General features: G+C 37.9%; 1 protein-coding gene across 1 annotated transcript; it reads left to right on the top strand.

Moving 5' to 3' along the window:
* Positions 1–235: 235 nt before the first annotated feature.
* LOC140141396 (uncharacterized) lies at positions 236–21,042 on the top strand. Its single transcript, XM_072163251.1, has 5 exons — positions 236–440; positions 10,963–11,048; positions 14,156–14,424; positions 16,076–16,240; positions 19,118–21,042. The coding sequence occupies exons 1-5, from the start codon at positions 313–315 to the stop codon at positions 20,027–20,029; spliced, it is 1,560 nt and encodes a 519-aa protein (XP_072019352.1). The 5' UTR covers positions 236–312; the 3' UTR covers positions 20,030–21,042.
* Positions 21,043–22,140: the final 1,098 nt, after the last annotated feature.

Raw genomic sequence — 22,140 nt, 5'->3', positions numbered from 1 at the left:
AATTTTCGAGGTCTGTAAGGGGGGGGCGAACATTTTTCGCGATAAAATAATTTTGCATCCTTACAAGTTTTTGTGAACGGTCCCTAATTCAGTAGGCCTACTTGCACATTAATTGTACCACTAACTTTCATAGTACATACCGGAATCTCAAAACATGGTGCATGACGTCACTTCATTAATATTAATAACCTGCTCTACGTGGTGCCGAAAAGTGTTTTCCCTCAACAAAATATTATTGTTCTCGCTCATCAACCAGTAGGCCTAGTACCACTTTTAAAAAGCACGGATAACTTGTCTTTTGCGTTGACAAAAATGGCTGCGCAGCAGCAGCTACCCGCGGGAGCAGGCTGCGTAGGCAGTCGTTTCCCTTACAATAATCAGATTGGTTTGAGAAGAGAATCGACAGGACGGCTGGAAGTGGAAGACATGTGTCAAGTTTTGTAAGTATACTAAAATGCAGCAAACCTTTTACGAGCACGACTACCGTGATGTTGCAAATTCGGCGCTAACAACGCGTACGGCGCACAGTTCATTCATAAATTTCATCTCAGCAACAACATATCGCCTTAGCAGCCAATCAGAGACAAGTGCGTGCACCGCAGTATATACGCGATGTATCCTTACAATACGCGCTCGTCAGAGGTTTTCTGCATTTTAGTATAGATGATGAGATGTCAACAATGAACAAGTCATTTTTTTTGCAAGTCAAGTCCAAGTCACAAGTCCTTTTGTCCAAGTCCCAAGTAAGTAAAAGTCATTTTGAAAAAGTTGCAAGTCAAGTCAAGTCACAAGTCATCAAATGACAAGTTAAGTCACAAGTAAGTCACAAGTTGTCACATGACAAGTCACTACAAGTCTATTCATACATACGCGCTATATAACGGCGCGCGTGATTGGTCGAGAGCCGGGCATAAACAGCGTTTATGCCCGGTGGCCCGGATGTGCGATTGCAGTGGTAGGGAGAACGAAGCGAAATTCATGGTTTTTAATGATGTTTCTTGTTATTTTTTGTTAATATTTTGATGAAATAAGAATCACAAAATGTTCTGGTATGTATGAACGGGGTCCCAAGCGGCCCCTCGGGCATAAACAACCGTTTAGTCATGAAAATATATGAATGAACCCCTAATTCACCAGTTTTGTGTTTGCTGGGACAGTCTGAGTTTTCAACCCGACATACTTTTACTTCCCACGCCGAGCCTGTGTTGGTGATTGAGGGCACCATTTATTTATTTATTTCCAGTTTAGGTTATGCATTTATGTATGCCGGACACAAGGCCCGCCAGCGGATAATTCAATTGTAGGCCTATTAATATTCATTAAATTCTATCCATAAATTTCAATACAGGAAAGTAACCTCAGACTTTGTTGGTAACAAGTCAATTTTTTCAAGTCCAAGTCATTTTGTCTAAGTCGCAAGTAAGTCTAGAAAGTCATTTTGCAAAAGTTGCAAGTCAATTAAGTCACAAGTTCCAAAAATAGTGACTTGAGTCAGACTCGAGTCCAAGTCACAGGACTCAAGTCTACATGTACCGGGTACATCACAGGCTTACATGTACTATTCTACAGGATTTTATGGGTACACGAGACAACCTATAGTTACCCCCTATTTGTCCACGAAATACGGAAAAATATCTACGGTCTGGTGCTGTATTTCATGAAGCCAAAGGCTGAATGGAATACGGCACCAGACCGTAGATATTTTCCCATATTTCCTGAGAACAAACAGGGGGTACCGTAACGATTTTATCCTTTAGTGAACATGAATTCTATCATCTTCCGACTTGTTCGTAAACTTTGCTGAAATGATTTACCGTATTTCGTCAAATAGTCGCCCCCCCACAAATAAATGCCCCCCACCACTTTTTTCAACCAAGATGTTTCAAAAATGCCGATATTTCCATGCTATCTTGTGTAGTAAGCTTACCAAGTTGCGCACAAGCCGCACATGGTCGATAATAGCGTCAATAATTGGCACAAATCTGGATCAGAAAGTGAGCCAGAAGTCAGTGTTTCTAGTTAAATCATAGTTTGTCATTTTAGCGTGTGTTTTTAGTGTACATTTATATACCTAATGATTTTAACGGAAATTATCGTTCTAAAATTGACTTTGAATAAATGCCCCCCCCCCTTGGGCAAATGTAACGCCCCCGGGGGCGTTTATTTGACGAAATACGGTAGTTTGATAATCTTACTGAAATGTAGGCCAGTTTCTTCCTTGCTTTTTGACAGTGCAGCTCCATGAAGTATGCGCGCCAGTTTAGGATATCGTGTTATAGGACTACGCAGGTTATACGGGAAATATTATCTGCCTGTATATTAATGAGGACTACGCAGGTAATACGACTTTTTATCGAAGTGGTGTTTGACCAATGAGATGGCAGAATTCTTCAACAAAGGATAAATATATGTATACGTATCCTGTATCCATCAATTGACATTGTGAATCCTGTGAAATTTTTGAAGTTCATATTTTTAAAAGGGATGTGTAATCATAATGGGCAGGAACCTGGTTTGGATTCCAGAGGGAGTGTGCCTGCAAGAGACACATGTAGGATAATTGAGATTATATCCCTCATTAATATATTCTCGTTCATTAATTGGTTAAACGAGTATCATGTGACCAAAAATAGTTTTGCTATTTTGCAAACTTGTCAAAAAGCCGATTGATGAGGGAACGGGTACTATTCAAAGTACTATCTCCGGGAAATAGTTTTACTATCTCCCTCTGAGCGCGCCCCGAGCGCCAGTATGACCTCATATCCGCGTCGCAGTTCCTAGTGGTCAGTGCAACTTGCCACATACGCGGGATATCAGTACCGGTTCCGGGGTATTAATGTGTAGCAATTCGTTTTGCCTTGTGAAGCACAAGCAGCACAGAAGTGCAGCGGTTTAATGGCAAAATCAGAGTTAGGCCTACATCAGGATCAGTATCTTAATATTGATGGTGAAATAACAGAGAACATGGTTACTCGTTTCACGGCGGTATTGTAGAGGTTACAATATTTTCACGAATTTCACGGTAAGCTTTAGCCACTCAACTGTGTGCGTGCTTTGTGCATTCAATCAAAACAAAGCAAGGCCAGCGTAGCCTTGCCTAGGCCTAGCCTACATTTATGCCTAGGCCTATGTATGTGATAAAGGCCTTGTGTTAATGAACACATTGAACAGAGAATATATTAATGAAGGATATAAAACAAATATTTACTGCTCTAAATTAGGGATCGGTGGAATCTATTGGTCCCCTCGGTGAACTGAGACCGTGAGCCTACTATTTTCCCTCGACCTGGCGGTCTCGGGAAAATAGTAGGCTCACGGTCTCCAGTTCACCGAGGGGACCAATAGATTCCACCGGATCCCGAATTTAGAGCAGTAAATATTTGTATAATATAACCCTTAAAATCATAATAAACACTGGGCTGACATCCTTTAGATCCATTAAGGGCGCATAGCACTATACTCAGGGTTTAAATTTGTTTAAAAAATTTGCGTAGCAGTTTTTGGATAATTTATCATAATCAGGATACTTCCATATATGTATACTAAAGCACTATAAAAAGTGCTATACAAATGCAAAATTGAGTAGCAGTTACTTCAAAATAAGGAGCAAACTGCTATGCGATACAGCCGAATTCGAACCCTGACTATACTACATTCCTCCTCATTGTTGCCGTGCCCTCGAATGAAGTTAGTTGCCGTCAGTGCCACAGCCCTGCTCCTTCATTATAAAATAACGGACTGTTTGTGTGTGTTTTCTTCGCTTTTGAGAAATTTTCAACAGTTGCCATGGTGCCCTCTTGAAATATTACAAACTGCCGTGCTGCCTTGCCTTTTGAGTAAAAATCAAAGGCAATTATCTACTTGCCCTAAAAAAGTTGCTGTGCTCCTTCAGATCCTTAATTCGAGGGCGGCTTGTAATATTACATTTGTAAGCTTCCCAGAAATATGTCTTCATTAAAAGTTGTGCTGAAGTGAATCAAAATTGGCGATATTTTTGTCATTTTACATTATGTTACGGTACATAAAAGATGACCAATTCATGACATGCGACCGTAAAATTCCGTCCCACCACATTTTAAGATGTTTTTTTTTACGTTCTGGAAGGGGCAAAAAAAAATTGAGTCAAAACTTTCCAAACTATAAAAAAAAATATGGTATGGTAATAAACATTCCTGAAAGTACAAAAAAAAAATCATTTTATCAACTACATGTAGCTAGACTTAGAAGTACTGTATTCATTCCAATAAGTGCCCAGGGTGCTTAACAAAGTCATTTTGCGTGGGCGCTTATTTTTTACCTGGTTTACGGTACCTAATTTGTTCGTAAGCAGTTTTTTTTTGCTCTATACAATCTATCTCAACATGAAATGACAAAATTTTTGGTCTGGTGTCCGAGAAAAAAGTGTGCAGCGCCCTCTTGTGTCACCATACCTTATCATTGTGGAGGGAGTGGATTTGAGTACAAAATATTTTGGTGTCTAAATATATGTAAATGAGCTCAAAATACCCAATTTTCAAAGTTGCATGAAAATTGGACATTGCGTTTTCGTAAAAATGGACATTTTGGGTCAAAATTGAGCATGAGGGCGCTTTTCTTGATTTTTCGCAAGTTTATGTCCATTCGCTGTTTTTAAGTTAATAGCTATGAAGATGATCACTAGTTCAAACTGCTCAAGAAATTTGAGTAGTTTATCACAATTAGTTTGTCCGTAGCACTCGTTTGAATGTTCCTTCGATACTGCTATACATGGGGGTCAACGACATTTTATCATGTACAATCCAAATAGACCAGGCTGTAGATGAGCTAGGTGTCACTTGGAGCGTAAATTTATCCCATATGGTTTTTCTAGATCAGAATTTCATGAGGAATAAGAATATCTTGGGTAACAAGCCCCTATCCTGAACAGGCTCCCACAAAAGCGGGGTTCTTTCCGGGGTCCATTTTTAAGGATAAAATATCATAAGTTACGTTTAAACACAATAGTGTAGAGCAAACTCGTATAAATCTCATAATGTACACCCAATTAGTAAATTAAGCCCAACATATTTGATGTGGTAACAATCTGGAGGGTGGAAGAGTAGTAGGGGGGTCTCTAAGGGCGAATTTCTCGACGAGTGGCTTAGCAGTTGGCTTGTCTAGCCTCAAGGCTTAAGAGGTCGTAAGACCAGGCTTAACTGAAAACGTATTTCCGGAAGCATGGCTACCATAGCCTCGAGGCTTCGTTAGCCCGTGGGCCAGGCTTGTAGGATTAGCCCCAGGCTTCAGTAAAATTTGCATTTCTCGAAATCAGTCTTCTGTAGCCGTTGTTCACGCAAGCCTGTTAGACCAGGCTTACAGCGGCTTTTCTTGGCCCTGCCTCAGAGCAGGTCTGAGGTCGTAAGCCTTGGTCTATTTCAATTTACAAATTATTTAAATTGTAGCGCTATGTGTTTCATTCATATTTTGACGGTCTTTCAATTAACATGGGTAAGCAGTCACGAACTAGGGGGAGCGGGGAGCTCTTGCCCCCCCAATGATAAAGGTAAATTAGGCTTCTTCTGAGAGTTATTAATTAACCTCATATTTGGTCATTTTAACCTTAAAAACTCAATTTTTAAGGTTAAATAAATTGCATTTATTTTTAAGGTTAAAATGCCACTTTTGTACCATTGGCCTATGTCACCAGCTTTAATAGCTTAAATATGACATTTGTACCATATATTTTTTCACCCCCCCACCCAATGTCAAAAAGAAATCACGCCAATGTTCCGGGACACATTCCAAGCAGATCCCATAACTCCTCAGACCCACTCCACCCACAAACCCCACCCGTGTCGCCCAGTGCGACTAGGGTGTTGACGCGCTTACAAACCCAAACAGCATGACCGATGCCTGCCCCTCATTTATTATGTTTGCCCCCGCTTGCCCCCACCCCCAATGAAAATGTCTAGTTACGCCACTGTGAGTAAGTAAAATTATTGTTCGATTTAGTTGAACATTTCAGCATTTTATTTTAGTGTTCATTTGAATAGCTGTTGCTATTATAAGGCCTACTCATTTTGAATGATGATTTTTTTAGCAACGAATATAATTTAAAAAAATTCATCATCATCATCATCATCATCATCTTCATCTTCATCTTCATCTTCATCTTCATCTTCATCTTCATCTTCATCTTCATCTTCATCTTCATCTTCATCATCATCATCATCATCATCATCATCATCATCATCATCATCATCATCATCATCATCATCATCATCATCATCATACCACCTGTCCCTATCCAAGCCTTAATAGTTTGATACTCGTACTTTTCATAAGTAGGCCTATTACAATATTATTTTGGAGTGCCTATATATTGTACCAGGTTGGACATCAATTTAATACAATAGAAGAAGGACAAAATTGGTAAAGATGTAGTAAATATTTGACACGAAACAATAATGCATGCAGTATTAAAACTGAATTTACGGATAAGATGCATATAATATTGCTATATCTTCTACTTCAATAATTATAAATATTGTACCAACAGATAACTTCATGTGAGATCTGAGAAGACTAATGATATCAGCAGTAGATAGCACGTTGGTTGTCAAATAATGTTTGGTTATGTTTTTGCACCAAAATATCCTTAAATAATGTTTTACTTTTGACAAACATTCGAATGACTTGTTTGAAGTGTGAAACAATTTTTGCTTTACTTTTTAGGGAAATCACAGATTCCTTTCCATTAGGCTTATATTTACAGTTTTACCCTTTTTGGGATGCAAAGAAAAAATCACGAGTAAAAAGCATAGACGTATCATTCATACAAGTTGGACTCATAAAAAGTCAAGTGGAAATAAAATAATACATAAAAGACACAAAAACAGACACAATATTCTTGCATCAAGTTGTGTATATAGGCGTACGGTATAAGCCCAAGCACAAGACCGCGGGTCTAGGCTAGTCTTTGTGCCGGGAACATTGCGATAATGAGACGGCAACCTTGTTAGTACGGTAAACCGTGAGGACCACAGCTTATGTACATCTACCTCCAACAGCCTATACAATTACGTCGCTGGCTGAAAGGGACGAGGTTGTCAAGCGTTAAGCCTGCAAGGCCACTAAGACTAGGTTGAATTTGCGCTGAAGAAATCCGGCTAGAGTTAAGACTCGGGCTTCGAGAGCGGGCTAGGCTTAGTAGCCTCAAGGCCACCTTAAGCCTAAGGCTTACGAAGACTCCTATCGAGAAATTCGCCCTAAAGGACCCCTATTTCCGGGGGGGGGGGTCCATTTTAAAGGAAAACATACCCTAAGTTACGCTTAAACACAAAATAGTATAAAGTACACTCTTTTTAATGCCAAGATTGAACCCACTTATTTAAATAAGCCTTTTATATTTGATGTGGTAACAATATGGGGGGGTGTAGAAGGGGGTCTCTAAATGGCCCCCTATTTTAAAACAACACCAGTGAAATTTGCCTAAAGTTTATTCTTTGTTTGGTATGACCAGATTTTTATGAAGATTAAGTATATCTTGACCAAGAAAGTCAAACTCCTTCATACAAACATCCAGCCACCAACTCCCCACCCCCACCCCACCCCCAAACAGGGGGGTGCCATTCAGGCGTTATGAGCATTTTGAGAATATAATGTGTAATAATGTATGATATTGTAATTTCAAATAATTATGATGCAACACATCTTACAACCTAAAATCAAAATTAATGTTGATATGTTATTCCAAAACTCGATGGCAACAATTCTGTGTGTGTGGGGGGCGGGGCTGGAAGAGGAAGTCTCTGAAGACCCCATATTTAATATAGATGGGATGTACCATCTGCATTTGCTAAGCTCAAGGGAACAGGAGTTAAAGGATACTCTTAAGGCTTTCTTGAAATCGATGATTTTACCATGGTTTGTTGATGTAGCTAGAAGAGTCCCTAAGACATCTCGATTAGCTTCTACTACCTTCACTTTGCCCTTCGCCTTAATTTCAATCTTCTTACCACTGTCAGAAAACAGGGAAAGTTTGTTGCGTTTAAGAGGATCGTGGAACTTGGTTTCAGTAGACTCAAGTCTGTCTTTTACAAAGCTTTCATGTGCACCTTTCCCAACTGGCGCAACATCAAGGATTCCATCTGCTAGATCTTTTTTGACAGGTGTTCCAGAGCTGAGATTGTACAACTCATCTGAACTTAAACTTTGATCAAATGGGTTGATATATTCAAGTCATGACATGGACAAGTTTCTGCACTCGTTTCTCCGATGTTAGGATGCTGGATGGCCTTACTTGTTTGTATACATCACCTAGAGGCTCAGTATTAGAGAATGCCCTTAGTTTACTTGTATTCTCTACTTGGCTGGCACGGTTGAGAGTCAACCGAGATTCCAAAGTTGCAGGTGGAATCAAGGCGTTTTCTGCAGGAAAAATGACAAAAGTGACCTGATGAAAGTTCTATTACAGAACAGTACACTGGATCCTACCGACACATTAGATCCTACCAGCAGACTACCAGCAAATGAAAGTGTGGCTGCTTTATGTGGTTGACTTGATGGCGTTAATTAGAACATTTAAAACGTATCCCAACACATTTGAGGCTCTTGCCTTGAAGGTGTTTTCATGCATCCCTAAAGGCTACAGGAGAGTTGATATTGTTGCTGAGAGAGATCGACGTGGAACGGCACCCAAAATAATAGTGCGGTCAAAACGAGACTGATTGACCTTATCCAGAGTGTGCTGGAGTCCAAGAGAGAAACTATCCTGGGAAGTCTTAAGAGTGAAGTGGTTTACTTCTCTTTATACCAGAAATGTCCTCTCGTGACCAAAGAAGGTACTGCAGAGGTCCCAGAACTTACCACAGAACAAGAAGAAGCTGACACAAAGGTTATCTTGCACGCGCAGCATGTCTTGAGAAATAATGATAGTGGCACAGTCATCATCCGATCTCATTCTGGTGACATAGATATTGCAATCCTAGCGTTATCACACTTCATTGATGATGGTGCAAGAGTTGTACTAGATACAAACACAAGCACATATCGCAAGGTTTTTAGAATGAGCGACATAGACCTAACACCAGCACAGAAGACATCGCTGATAGGATTTCATGCCTTCACAGGCAATGACTACAACTCCTCCTTTTTTGTAAAGGTAAACAAACTTGTTGGAAGTTACTTGAATGCAAGCCTAAATTCCTGGATACCTTCTCCAATCTTGGGGTGTCTTCTGCTGAAACCCTGGAGGCAGACCTTGAAGAATATGTTGCCTTGCTTTATGGCATCAAGTGTAAAAGCGTCAACGAGGCCCGGTATATACTCTTTGATCGGAAATTTACCAAACAGAACAAGATCACTGATGTATCATTGCTACCACCATGCCAGCATACACTGAGACTTCATATTTTGAGATCAAACTTTATCGCTAGAGAATGGCGCTCAGCAGTCCTTTGTAGTTATGAGGCTGGAAACATTGCTGACAATGGATGGACAGAATCACTAGAACTGAGATGGCTCGAGAAGGTTATGCCTGATGATATGCAAGAACTGTTTATAGATCATGATTGTGAAGACTTTGTAGGCAACAGCGATGAAAGCGATACAGAGGATTAAGTAAGCATAATTGGTAGAACTTTAAAGCAAACTTTATAGTACAAACAAGTATTTGTGCCCTATTTGAACCAAAGGGTAACATAATGGTATGAAGTATTTTCCTACAAATTACGGACCCAAATGCTTGGAACCGACCGTATAATATAAGATTCCCCTAAAGACTAAAGACCCCATCCCATCTATTAAATATGGGGTCTTCAGAGACTTCCTCTTCCAGCCCCCCCCCCACACACACACACAGTATTGTTGCCATCGAGTTTTGGAATAACATATCAACATTAATTTTGATTTTAGGTTGTAAGATGTGTTGCATCATAATTATTTGAAATTACAGTATCATACATTATTACACATTATATTCTCAAAATGCTCATAGCGCCTGAATGGCAGCCCCCTCTTTGGGGGGGGGGTGGGGTGGGGAGTTGGTGGCTGGATGTTTGTATGAAGGAGTTTGACTTTCTTGGTCAAGATATACATAATCTTCATAAAAATCTGTTCATACCAAACAAAAAAAACTTTAGGCAAATTTCACTGGTGTTATTTTAAAATAGGGGGCCATTTAGAGACCCCCCTTCTACACCCCACCCCACCCCATATTGTTACCACATCAAATATGAAAGGCTTATTTAAATAAGTGGGTTCAATCTTGGCATTAAAAAGAGTGTACTTTATACGTACTATTTTGTGTTTAAGCGTAACTTAGGGTATGTTTTCCTTTAAAATGGACCCCCGGAAATAGGGGTCCTTTAGAGACCCCTACTACTCTTCCACCCTCCAGATTGTTACCACATCAAATATGTTGGGCTTAATTTACTAATTGGGTGTACATTATGAGATTTATAAGAGTTTGCTCTACACTATTGTGTTTAAAACGTAACTTATGATATTTTATCCTTAAAAATGGACCCCCGGAAAGAACCCCTTTGTGGGAGCCTGTTCAGTATAGGGGCTTGTTACCCAAGATATTCTTATTCCTCATGAAATTCTGATCTAGAAAAACCATATGGGATAAGTTTACGCTCCAAGTGACACCTAGCTCATCTACAGCCTGGTCTAAAAGGTGACATCCAAATGAACGTTCTGATGAGCGTTGCTAAAAAGCTCAAATTTCTCGAGCAGATCAAACTTCGGTGTATCTTCATAGATGTAAACATTATTTGTCATTAAAATACCGAAAGGAAAAAAAATTGCGCAAAATCTTGAAAAGCGCCCTCACGCTCAATTTTGATCCAAAATGGCAATTTTTAAGAAAACGTAATGTAACTTTGAAGTTCATTCCAATGTTGATCGCAGTACTTTTGTTGATGAGGGCTATTCTTGAATTTAGTGCCAACCCGCTGTACCTATACCTGTAACTATTATTTTGTTTATGATTTTTGACAGGCCTGATGGCAGGATTGCATGCTTTGGAGTCGGACCTATTGATTGTATGCCAAATCGATTACGCTATAATTGTTTGCGTGGTGGTGGTAAGTGGGGTTAATACAATTACAACTATTTTACCAGGGAAAAATGAAACTTAAAACTTTGATACAACTGGTAGAGAAAAATCAGTTTTAATAAAATCTTTGTTTTCAAAAATGTGGCTATTTTGAGAAATTGGCAAAGTGCCCAAAACCCTTCCCTGTAGAAAGTCAATGGCAAAAAATTGTGTAAGTCAAAATGCTCTTTTGGACAAAATTAAAACTTTAGTTTTCTCATCAATACACACATTCTTTATCATTTGCAAGGAGTTCTGTGCATGACACTATAGCCGATAAAGCCACCTTTAAATAAATATTATGAAAGTAACACCTTCATTTTATCTAATTTAAATTGTAATGCAAGTAACTGTAATGCGAGTAATGAAGTTTTTTCTCTCTACCATTGAATTATTACAAATTCAATTTTCAATTTGTCTTGCCTTTTTTTATAGAGCCATATCGTGGGTACAATGTAAATTGTTTTAAAGCCACTGCACATTTACTTACTTATTTACTTACACTGCACGTTTTAAATCAAAACCATGGCAAATTTTGTCATGTCCTTTTTGCGTAATGCCAGTAACAGATTTTTGCGCAAGCACCACGGTTAGATAAAGGAACACAGACAGTTTTACCTCCAGGTTGAAGCCTTGAATGGTACAATACGCATTGCGCAAAATTAGCTGGCCTTACTGGCATTTAATCCACAGCCCTTGAAGTGTGAAAGGGCGGAAAAAAGTGTAATGCGAGTAACCGTGGAATCGCCCATTTACATTAGGCCCATAATCAACTTTTTTGATTAATATGCTTATGCAAATGGAAATAAGACAAACGCATCAGTGGGGTGAAGTTCTGCCCATACATTGTATTATATTCATAACCTCATTAATAAACGCGATGTGTGCGATCCAATTACATTTAGTTATTGTGAAAACGCGAATGCAAATCGAGGTCATTAATATCTCACAATTGACCGCAAAATGCATTTAGAATTGTTCCAATGTCGCACACAATTGACAATTATTGTTGTGCGTCGAACAAACTGCTCGTGCTGGCTGCCGTATTTGGATTGCGCGCTACCATATTTGCACTGATTGTGATACGCACTTCTGTTATTGGTCGTCCTGTTTTAGCCTGATTTTTTTTTGGAAAGGGAAGATGTAAAAATCATCTATTTTTATAAACTTTTAAGCAAAATTTTGTGTTATTTTGTAAGGTAAGGAGATTTTAAAAGTGACGGTTATGAATGAGGTTAATAACTTTGCATCGGTAATATGTCGGGCATTGTGAAAAATCTAAACATTTTGCTTTGGACCTCGGAATATTCCTCGGTTCCAAAGGCAAAATGTTTAGATTTTTCACAATGCCCTCCAAATAACCGATGCGCATTTAACCTCTAAGTCTTACCATCATTCTCATCTCTTTCTTTCCTAAAACTTAAAATTATTTTATATTGTATGCATATTTAATTATGAAAACTTCTGGGGTCTGAATGCCAAATTTGGCAACCATTCACTTCATATCTTCAGAGGATATGGGATGCACCATTAAAAAAAAATTGCTCCACCTAAATGCCAAGGGTGAAAAAAATTTGTCAGTTAGTGAAGAAAAATTAACCTCCTAGCTTTTAAATTGCAAAATTTTACTTTACAGAATTTGCTCCGTTTTCATCAACAATATTTTAATTTTAGGGGGGGGGGTGTAAACATAAATAAACATTTTGCTGGGGTATGGTCCATACAATCATCTCCCCAATGTTGACGCATGTGGGTTTCTGACAAAATTAACCTCATATTTGGTTATTTTAACCCAAAACTCCCAGTTTTTGCATGCTTCGTGCGCATTTATTCCACTTGAGTACCCCGGTGGCCCGGGGGAAGAGTGCTCGCTGACAATGACAGTACCCACCTAACCAAAAATTAAAGAGAAAATCGGGAAGGAAAAGAAAAGGGGCAAGAAGCCTGTTTCCCACCAAAATTCACTCCATCATGGACCATAATGAGCGTAAAATACCAAATATCTGCGCGCACATGGTCCCAATGGAGCCCTTGGAAGCTCAAAGACAAATACAGTATGTGCTTATACATGTACTCTTTCTATTACAGTATAATTATGTATCCCACAGTCTTTTCCAAAAAAAAAATCATTTTGCCCCCTGACCAAGAAAGCTGGCTTCACCCCTGATGTTAAGTCATTTTAACATAAAAATATGTTTTTGTGGCACATGAAAGTTGTGATGAACATCGCACTCCCACAAAACCAGACATCACTAATTTTGAAAATTGAGTTTTTGATGTCATCATTTAGTATAGGTCTTCAGCTTTCTGGGACATGTGGTCCTCTTTCTATGGTCTTTCAACAGGAAGGGGGAAGTGACACATAAAGAAAACGCAAATGCAAGTGCTTTAGACGTAAAAGAATATTTTGTTTTCAATGATAGGTTCAAGTAAACATAAAAGGAATAAAAAAATAATAAAAACTGAAAAACAAAATCTGCAAGATTTTTCACCCCTTTCCCAACTTTGACTTGCCATATCTTGAAATGGCTCATGATCAGTGCGACTTATGGCGGGATTCGTCAGAGCAGGTCATATATGGACAAAATTTCAGAAATCGAAAAACAAATTGTTGAGAACTTTACTATTAAAAAAAAAGAATTTTCATCACCGAGGAGTAAAAAAAAATTGTCTCTCCGAGGTGTTGAAAAAAAATTTTGCTTCACCTAGGCTAAAAAAAATTGCTAAAAAAAAAAATTGTCACGACCCCAACTACCCACCTCCCTTGATATCTAATGATCCCCACGTCCCTTAGACCCCCCAATATTTTTTAAAGTGGCATTTTCTTCAGGGTGATAATCTCCATATTTTCAGGGGGTCCTCAATTGATCACCTCCCCCTATCTTTGGGTGTTCAGTTCAAAACGCATGGCCACAGAAAAGTAAAACAGTAATATTTTGAAAACCGATTTGGCTCAAATTTTGGAATTTAGTTTTGTTTGCCCTTCTCCATTTTGTAGCAAACTTTTATCTCAATCAAACTCACATCAGAGCAACTTCATTTTGCCTTCAATTCCACCTTAATTAAATTAATTATTGATGGTCAATCTATTTGCAGAGATATCTTGCATAGCCTTCCAAAAAGTGGACTATGGTGTTGTCAATGCACTTTTACCTACCAACCAATTTATGCCGGTTGAATGGAAAGACTCTCCAACCAGGGATGCTGCACCTGATGAGCCGGATGAGCCTGCAGACCCACTTCAAGTCCAGAATCTTCTCAAGATGATATCTCTTGGTCAAGGTCACCAGCATTTTGCAGTATCTCAAAACTGGCAAGATTTTACCGATATTATGACTGCTGTTAAAGAAGCCATTTTGGCACGTGTGAGTAACCTCATAACTTAAAATTTATCCATAAAAAATAAATTTATTAATTAAAAACAGATAATTAATGTAAGAACAGATATGAGCACATGATATGTACAGTATGTGACCCTTTTGATTGCAAATGACCCTCCCCTTCCTCTCCTTCCCCAGGGTTACCCCCCGCCTCCAGCTAGATAAAGAATAAAGATCGGATAGCAAAACAGTACCTTAGCTGGGGATGTAACCCCCCCCCACCAGCTAGGTAAAAAATCAATGTCAACACAAAGAGGTTCACAAAATTAAGTACTAACTTAAAACTAAGAAATATCACAAAACAAAGTTTTATCCTCGTCGCCAATGTTTTTGTAATGTTCACAAAGAAGATGATACACAAAGTTGTAAAGTTATTTATTACATAACAATATTTATTCATGATTCTAATGCATAGTATTAACCATGGTACTGCTTAAAATATAGGCAGGTGATGTGTGTGTACAATACAGAGTGATCTAGCATACATTTTTGTACATACATGTACATACAGGCTTAGCAATGTGGAAGTGCTGGCCAGGGGTTAGTGTCCATTGCCATGGTAATCTACTATAGAACAATACTCATACTGGGAAAGGGTTTGTTGGATACTACAAATGCCTAGCTGGGCTGTAAACCCCCCAACTAGATAATAATTGTAAGATTTTACCCCCTTAATGACCTTTGACCCCGATTCTGTGAACAGGTTATGGGCACTGGGTAAGCCCATGCATATTATGTGCAAGTGATATCCAGGCCTCAAAATTCTTTTTTGATTATGAGGGCTATTTTCATGATTCCATGAAAAATAGCCCTTGGGCCCTTCACATTTGATTCTTAGTTTCCTGTTTCATGGTTGAAAACAAGGGATGATGCGACTTTTAATTATTAATTATCTATTATTTTCTTTATTTTAAAACAAGCGGTCACAACCGACATCAACACATTTTGACTAGGAGCATGCATTTAATTATTTTACAACTATGTTTGATTTTATACATAAGTAATGGTACAATTATGTTCTTTGTTTATTCATCATTATAGTTGATATGATCAAAGTCAGAAAGGAGCAAATGAAAATCATTAAAAGTAATATTAAAAGAGAAAATCCAAAATAAAAATAAAATAATTAAATATTTTGCAATTTTCTACTTTGGACGCGGGCGGGAAACAGGAAACTAAAAATTAATTGTAAAGGGCCTTGTGTATTTTGCCATTGACATTTTTTTCCATGGGGGCTAATTTGGGTATTTTGAGCCCTGTGTATTTTGATCCCTGGTGACATCATTGTAATATGTAGCAGAGGAAGCATTTTGAAGGTATTTGGTTATATGTATGAAATGCCCCTTTAATGACCTTCAACCCCAATTCTATTTTAGAGGACGGTGTTACACACTTACATGTACATAAATCTTACAAAAGACTGGTTATTACTTCATGCAAACACATTCCTCTTTTAAGCATGCAAATGCACTTGTCTTTTGTACTTCTCCTTCCATTATTCTCACACTTCTATGACATAAACCTATCCCCTTTGCAGAAGACCTCCCTAGCAGTGTCATGCATTTAGTAAATTTGCTCTCTGAACCACTGACTGAAGTCTTATATATTTATGCACAATTTTGTTTTTAATTTCTAGATGAAGAAAAGAGAACCTAATCATCCTCAACCTAACAATCCTGGAAATGTTGAGTTGGTGACTTGTGAAACCTTGCATGAAGCTAATCAGTGGGGCAGCTGGAATACCCCGTATAGTTCTTACATTTCTAAAGCAGAGCAGGTCATAGAGGATATAAGTGGACAGGTAACTATTTGAATTATACACACAATCCGTAAAGATCTAGGCTGATCTTGATGATTTGTCTAAAGTACCGTATTCATCCGAGTATAGTCCCACGTTCGAATATAGTCCCACCCCCATTTTTCGAAAAATTCCAGAAATTGTTTTTTTTTACGGTTTTGGAGTGTCCCTGGACCTAGATGCTAGGATCATTCATGGTTGACCTAAAATTTCAAGATGTTTTGTATTTTTAATATGAAAATTGATAATTTGTATTCATGTCATACTCTATTAATGATTTCAAAATGCATTCAAATTCAATGCATTTTGAAATCATTAATAGAGTATGACATGAATAATTTTTTTTTTAGGTAAACCATGAATGATCCTACATTGTAGCATCTAGGTCCAGGGACACTCCAAAAGTGAAAAAAAAAAACCTTTTTGAAATTCGAGTATAATCCCACCCCCCAATTGTGAAAAATTTTCACCTAAAAAACGGGTGGGACTATACTCAGACCAATACGGTGAAAGGATAACTCATCCTCCTCACTCTGCACAAGCGTTGGTAAGGCCTGGCAAAGTCGATTTTGAGTTTCCCGTCGCCCGCCCGCACTTCATTTTTGGGCCCGCAAGACTTGAATTCATTATTGCGATTTTGAAAAATAAAATAAAATCTTATCATTTTTTTTAAAAAAACGATGAAATCCGTGCATTTTTAGTGGAAAAATCAAATTCAAAACATCGATTTCGCTAACGGCAGTAAACTCATTGCGGCCGGTTGATTGGCGTCTGATAGAGATAGCCTAGATCCTGTAGGCCCGGTTCGCAACGCTTTGTAAATATGTTGACGTCGGTGTCCTTTTCCACGTCGCATGTATCATATACTGGACTGACAGATTAATGCTGTCATGCAGATCAATGATTCTACAGTGCTGTTCGCGAAATCGCGCAATGAATAGTGATGTTTGTGCGAAAAAAAAAAAAATATATTGATTCTGTTATTTTTGGATTTCTTTTCATAAATATCAATCATATATTTTAAAATAGTACTTGGTATCGCTTTTACATTAATTTGACTGTACAAAAATGGCAAAATTTATATATTTCAACTCTGCTCTATTGTGACACTGTTGCACGAAATATGCGGTCGAACAAAAATATTTTTCAATGTCTGATTTTTTATTCTACAGTGCTGTTTGTGACTTTGCACAATATCGTTGTTTGTGGTAATTAAAGAAATATATTAATACTGTTAATTTTATATTTGTTGTCCCAATGGATCAATTATTTATTTTAAAATAGTATTCGACATAGTTTTAAATTAAATTTAATATACAAAAAGAGCAAAAAATTATATATTTCAACTCCGTTGTGTTTATGACATTGCTGCAAGAACTATGCGGTATTCAACATCAACAAAACACATACGCATGGGGTTTTCCCTTTAATTTTGTTGGCGCAAGATTCGATAGTGGAGCTGTAAAAACTTACCAATTCATGAATTGCAATTGCAATTTGTTTCGTATTTTGATTTCAATTCGATGGGACTTTGCTGACGTTTGTATTAAAGATTTGTCATGTACATGATATCAATTAAGATATGCGACAGTGGTCGTACTGTCATGCAGTGGACGATATCGCATGTCAACGTCAACTGGATAATTTGTACTTAAATCACACAAAATTATAAATAAATAAGAAAAATAATAGTAAAAAGAAAGGAATTGGTATCAATTTTGACCTTGCAGCCTCTTTGCAAGTTTATATCCTTTGAGTGAGTGAGCGGTAAATAACAACGTGTTTTACACTCGCATTTTGTCATATAATGAAAGTCACGAAAATAATGAATAATGAAAAAGTTACCTCACTTGTTTTCAAAAATTATGTGACGGGAAACTCAAAATCGATTGTTCGGGGCCTAACTATGCGTTTCAAAAAAAAAAGTGCGGAAAAGGGGCATATTCTTTAAAAGTCAACACAGACCGCCTATCATTAATTTAAAAATAAAGGGGTATTGTTCAGATCGGCCTCTGTAACAACAGATTTCACACTTTAGAACAGGGTTTGAATCATACTTGTGCGGCCCATACAGGATCAAATTATTGCTCAATATTGGGGACACTAGATGCAGGAGTGGATCAAAATCTACCATTGTGCGTGTACAATGGTAGATTTTATATCTATCTTGTAATCTAGGGTCTAATTGATATTGATCAATAAAATTGAACATGACTGTATGGGCCGCTTAAGTTTGTGTTCTTAAAGGCGGTGGTGAGAGTCAAATGCTAAGTGTGTAGTTTCCTGTACACAATGATATTAAGACTACCGTCCACTTTCCGCTTTACTGAAGTGTCCAAGAATGGTAGAGTTTCCTCTTTTTTAGGATCATAATTAGTGAACTTAATGTGCAGGTTGAGACTGTTGACATGACCTGTAAACTGTTGAGCATATAGTTCAATAATTATTGTAGCTAAGTTCTATAAAGCATATCCATGTACAAAGTACTCACATTTTATGGAGACTCGACGTTTCGAAACCTTGTCTGGTGCCCTAATCATGAGTGATGACTTGATCCAGCAACACTGGTGGTGTTTCTAGAAGATGTAGTGTTTCTAAAATTATTCTGGATCAAATGGTCATAACTGTGACTGAGGTTGAATGCTGCACCCCCTTGGCAGTTTGATCCAGAACAATTCACTGTATCGACGTCTATCCGTCACTTCAACATTGATGGTACCCTTTATTAAATTGAAAATACCCTGGTTGGGCGCTTATTGGGGCATGGGCGCTTATTGGAATGAATACGGTATGCCTTGTAATAAACCATGAATCTTCTGTTGGACAAATGGTATATTCTTTCAACCTCCATTTCTCTTATTATTATTATTTCCATTGCAGTTTCCAAATGTTCATCCGGCAATTCACAAGTGGATAAAAGCTGTCTGTGATGGTTTTACTTCAATCGGCCAAGGTGCTCTTGAAAGTCTGCTTGAATTTCTCTTCCCCAACATCTCAGTGAAAGCACCTGGAACAGTACAAAGTGTTGTGCCTTCCCCCGTAAACACTTCCATGAATGTATCGGTAATAGGGGGTTGCGCACACAGTTTAGTGTATGGATACCATGAAGAGCAGTCGAGCGACTCGAACCCGAGTGGAAAAGCTAGAGGAAGGACACCAGTTGAATATAGGGTAGCGCTATTAAAGGTTTTAGATGCTCATGATGATGCTGATGATGATGATGATGATGCTCATAAATGTAGGTCTACATCTAAATTTAGTAGATCTAGATCACCAGTTCGTGATACAGGTTATTTTTATCAAGATTTGCAAGGTATAAATGGAAATCGGCCATATTCTGACCGTTCCGTGATTGATAGCCCTGGTGAATATATTGTGCAGAGTCATTTACATCACCATTACTTTGAGTCTCACAAGCCAGACTTAATGGTGGTTCAGACTAAACAAGTCCAGAATCTCGATCCAGGTCCTCCACGGATGAGAGAGGAAGCTCATGTCAAACTGGTGTGCGAGTTATCCACAACCCGCAAATTTGGCAGAATTGATCTTGTACCATCATACTTGGTCAAAATCACAGAACAGTGTGTTCAGTCCTGTTTGGCGTCATTGGGCTATAACCAGGATCTCATACTGGGCCTTGTCGTTGTTGTAGATGGCTTTAAGCTGATCAATATTGAAAGAAAGGAAAATCAAGGCCACTTCTCATATGAGATATCTGAATCAGATCTCATACTGTGGAACAATGCAGTTGGAATGCATGAAATGTTCCATTTAATAGGCAATATATTGTAATTGCCAACTGAAGCATGTTGGCATATATGAGACTTGTTTTAACATGATGAACGATAAGTTGCAAGGCAAGAATGAGATTTACCCGGATTTACCTTATTTGAACATGTCAGAATTCAATAGAAAACAAAGGATTTGCCCATGAAAATACCAGGGTCTTAACCTTACTAAAGAAGTGGGTAACCTTGCATGTATTGTATCATTTGAAAACTTACAGTCTGAAAAAAAAATTGTCATAATTGAGAAATGAAATTTAACCTCACATTTTGTGAGGATCGGTCTACACTCTACAGTGCACCAAAATAAAAAGGATCCACATCCTTTCTGAGACTCGGCCATGAAAATTACAGCACAAATCAAAAATCTAAGCACATGTCAAACTAGTGTGCGAGTTATCCACAACCTGCAAATTTGGCAGATGTGATCTTGTACCATCATACTTGGTCAAAATCACAGAACAGTGTGTTCAGTCCTGTTTGGCGTCATTGGGCTATAACCAGGATCTCATACTGGGCCTTGTCGTTGTTGTAGATGGCTTTAAGCTGATCAATATTGAAAGAAAGGAAAATCAAGGCAACTTCTCATATGAGATATCTGAATCAGATCTCATACTGTGGAACAATGCAGTTGGAATGCATGACATGTTCCATTTCCAGGCAATATATTGTAGTTGCATACTCAAGCATGTTGGCATATATGAGACTTGTTTTAACATGATGAACGATAAGTTGCAAGGCAAGAATGAGATTTACCCCGGATTTACCTTATTATTGAACATGTCAGAATTCAACATGTCAGAATTCAATAGAAAACAAAGGATTTGCCCATGAAAATACCAGGGTCTTAGCCTTACTAAAGAAGTGGGTAACCTTGCATGTATTGTATCATTTGAAAACTTAGTCTGAAAAAAAAATGGTCATAATTGAGAAATGAAATTTAGTGACTTAGGCCAAAAAAAAAAAAAAGTTTGTCTCAAAGCTCGCGCGCGCATTTGTAAAATCGTGAGATTTGGAAAAAAAACAAATGCGGAAATTTTTTTATTTCAAAAATTTTTTTTTTTTTTAGTTTTTCCAGAAAAATTCGGGCGAAAATCAGATTTTTTTTTTTTTTTTCCATGGAAAAAGTTGGGAATAAAAAAATTTAAAAAAAAAATCGCATTTCGCATTTGTTTTCAAACCACTCGTGAGCTTTGAGACAAACCATTATTTTTTTTGGCCTTACCTCACATTTCGTGAGGATCGGTCTACAGTGCACCAAAATAAAAAGGATCCACATCCTTTGAGAGACTCGGCCGTGAAAATTACAGCACAAATCAAAAATCTAAAATAGGCATTTTTTTTTCACTTGAGACCCTCAACTTTGGGACTCTTATTTTATGATTGATTCTCAGCTGATAACTTTGTCATCGCTTATTACTGGTCTTACACAATAAAGCTGTCAAATTAAAGAAAATTGTCTACCGTAGAAAAGGGGTATTTCAGTTTTTTGTCATTTATTTTCATCTTTAAGATAGGCTCTCTCAAAGGGTGTGGATCCTTTTTATTTTTTGTGCACTATATGTTAATCAGTGGCGTAGCCAGGGGGCCTGTGAAAAGTCTTGCCCCCCCCCCCCCTGTGGGATGGTGGCCGCCCCCACATTTAAGACTTTTTTGTGTTTCTAACCAAATTGACATTTTATTTTGCCATTTTAACCTAAAAAGTGCCAATTTTTGCGCGCATTTGTAACATTAACTGATTTTGTCGCCCAAAAAAAGAGCTGGCTACGCCACTGATGTTAATTCATTCAACTGGGCTTGCTAAAGCCTTCGTTATTGATTATGTTGTTATGTACCGTATTCGTCGAGTATTGTCCCACGTTCGAGTATAGTCCCACCCCCCAAATTGTAAAAAAAAAAAAAAAAAATAATAATTCAAGATGTTTTGTATTTTTAATATGAAAATTGATCATTTGTATTCATGTCATACTCTATTAATGATTTCAAATTGCATTCTTTTTTTTTGAAATTTGAGTATAATCCCACCCCCCAATTGTGAAAAATTTTCACCTAAAAAACTGGTGGGACTCTACTCGGACCAATACGGTAATTGTATATCTTGTAAAATTGTAGGGCTCA

This window comes from Amphiura filiformis, chromosome 19 (assembly GCF_039555335.1).
Source record: "Amphiura filiformis chromosome 19, Afil_fr2py, whole genome shotgun sequence".
Taxonomy (NCBI): Eukaryota; Metazoa; Echinodermata; class Ophiuroidea; order Amphilepidida; family Amphiuridae; genus Amphiura; species Amphiura filiformis.
Note: the sequence above shows the minus strand (reverse complement) of the source record. Positions and strands in the feature narration are given on the sequence as shown.

Coding starts and splice junctions, on each gene's coding strand:
- LOC140141396 (XM_072163251.1), top strand. CDS start 313: ATGGCTGCGCAGCAGCAGCTACCCGCGGGAGCAGGCTGCGTAGGCAGT. Junction 11,049..14,155: donor TAATTGTTTGCGTGGTGGTG/GTAAGTGGGGTT, acceptor ATCTATTTGCAG/AGATATCTTGCATAGCCTTC. Junction 14,425..16,075: donor AAGAAGCCATTTTGGCACGT/GTGAGTAACCTC, acceptor TTTAATTTCTAG/ATGAAGAAAAGAGAACCTAA.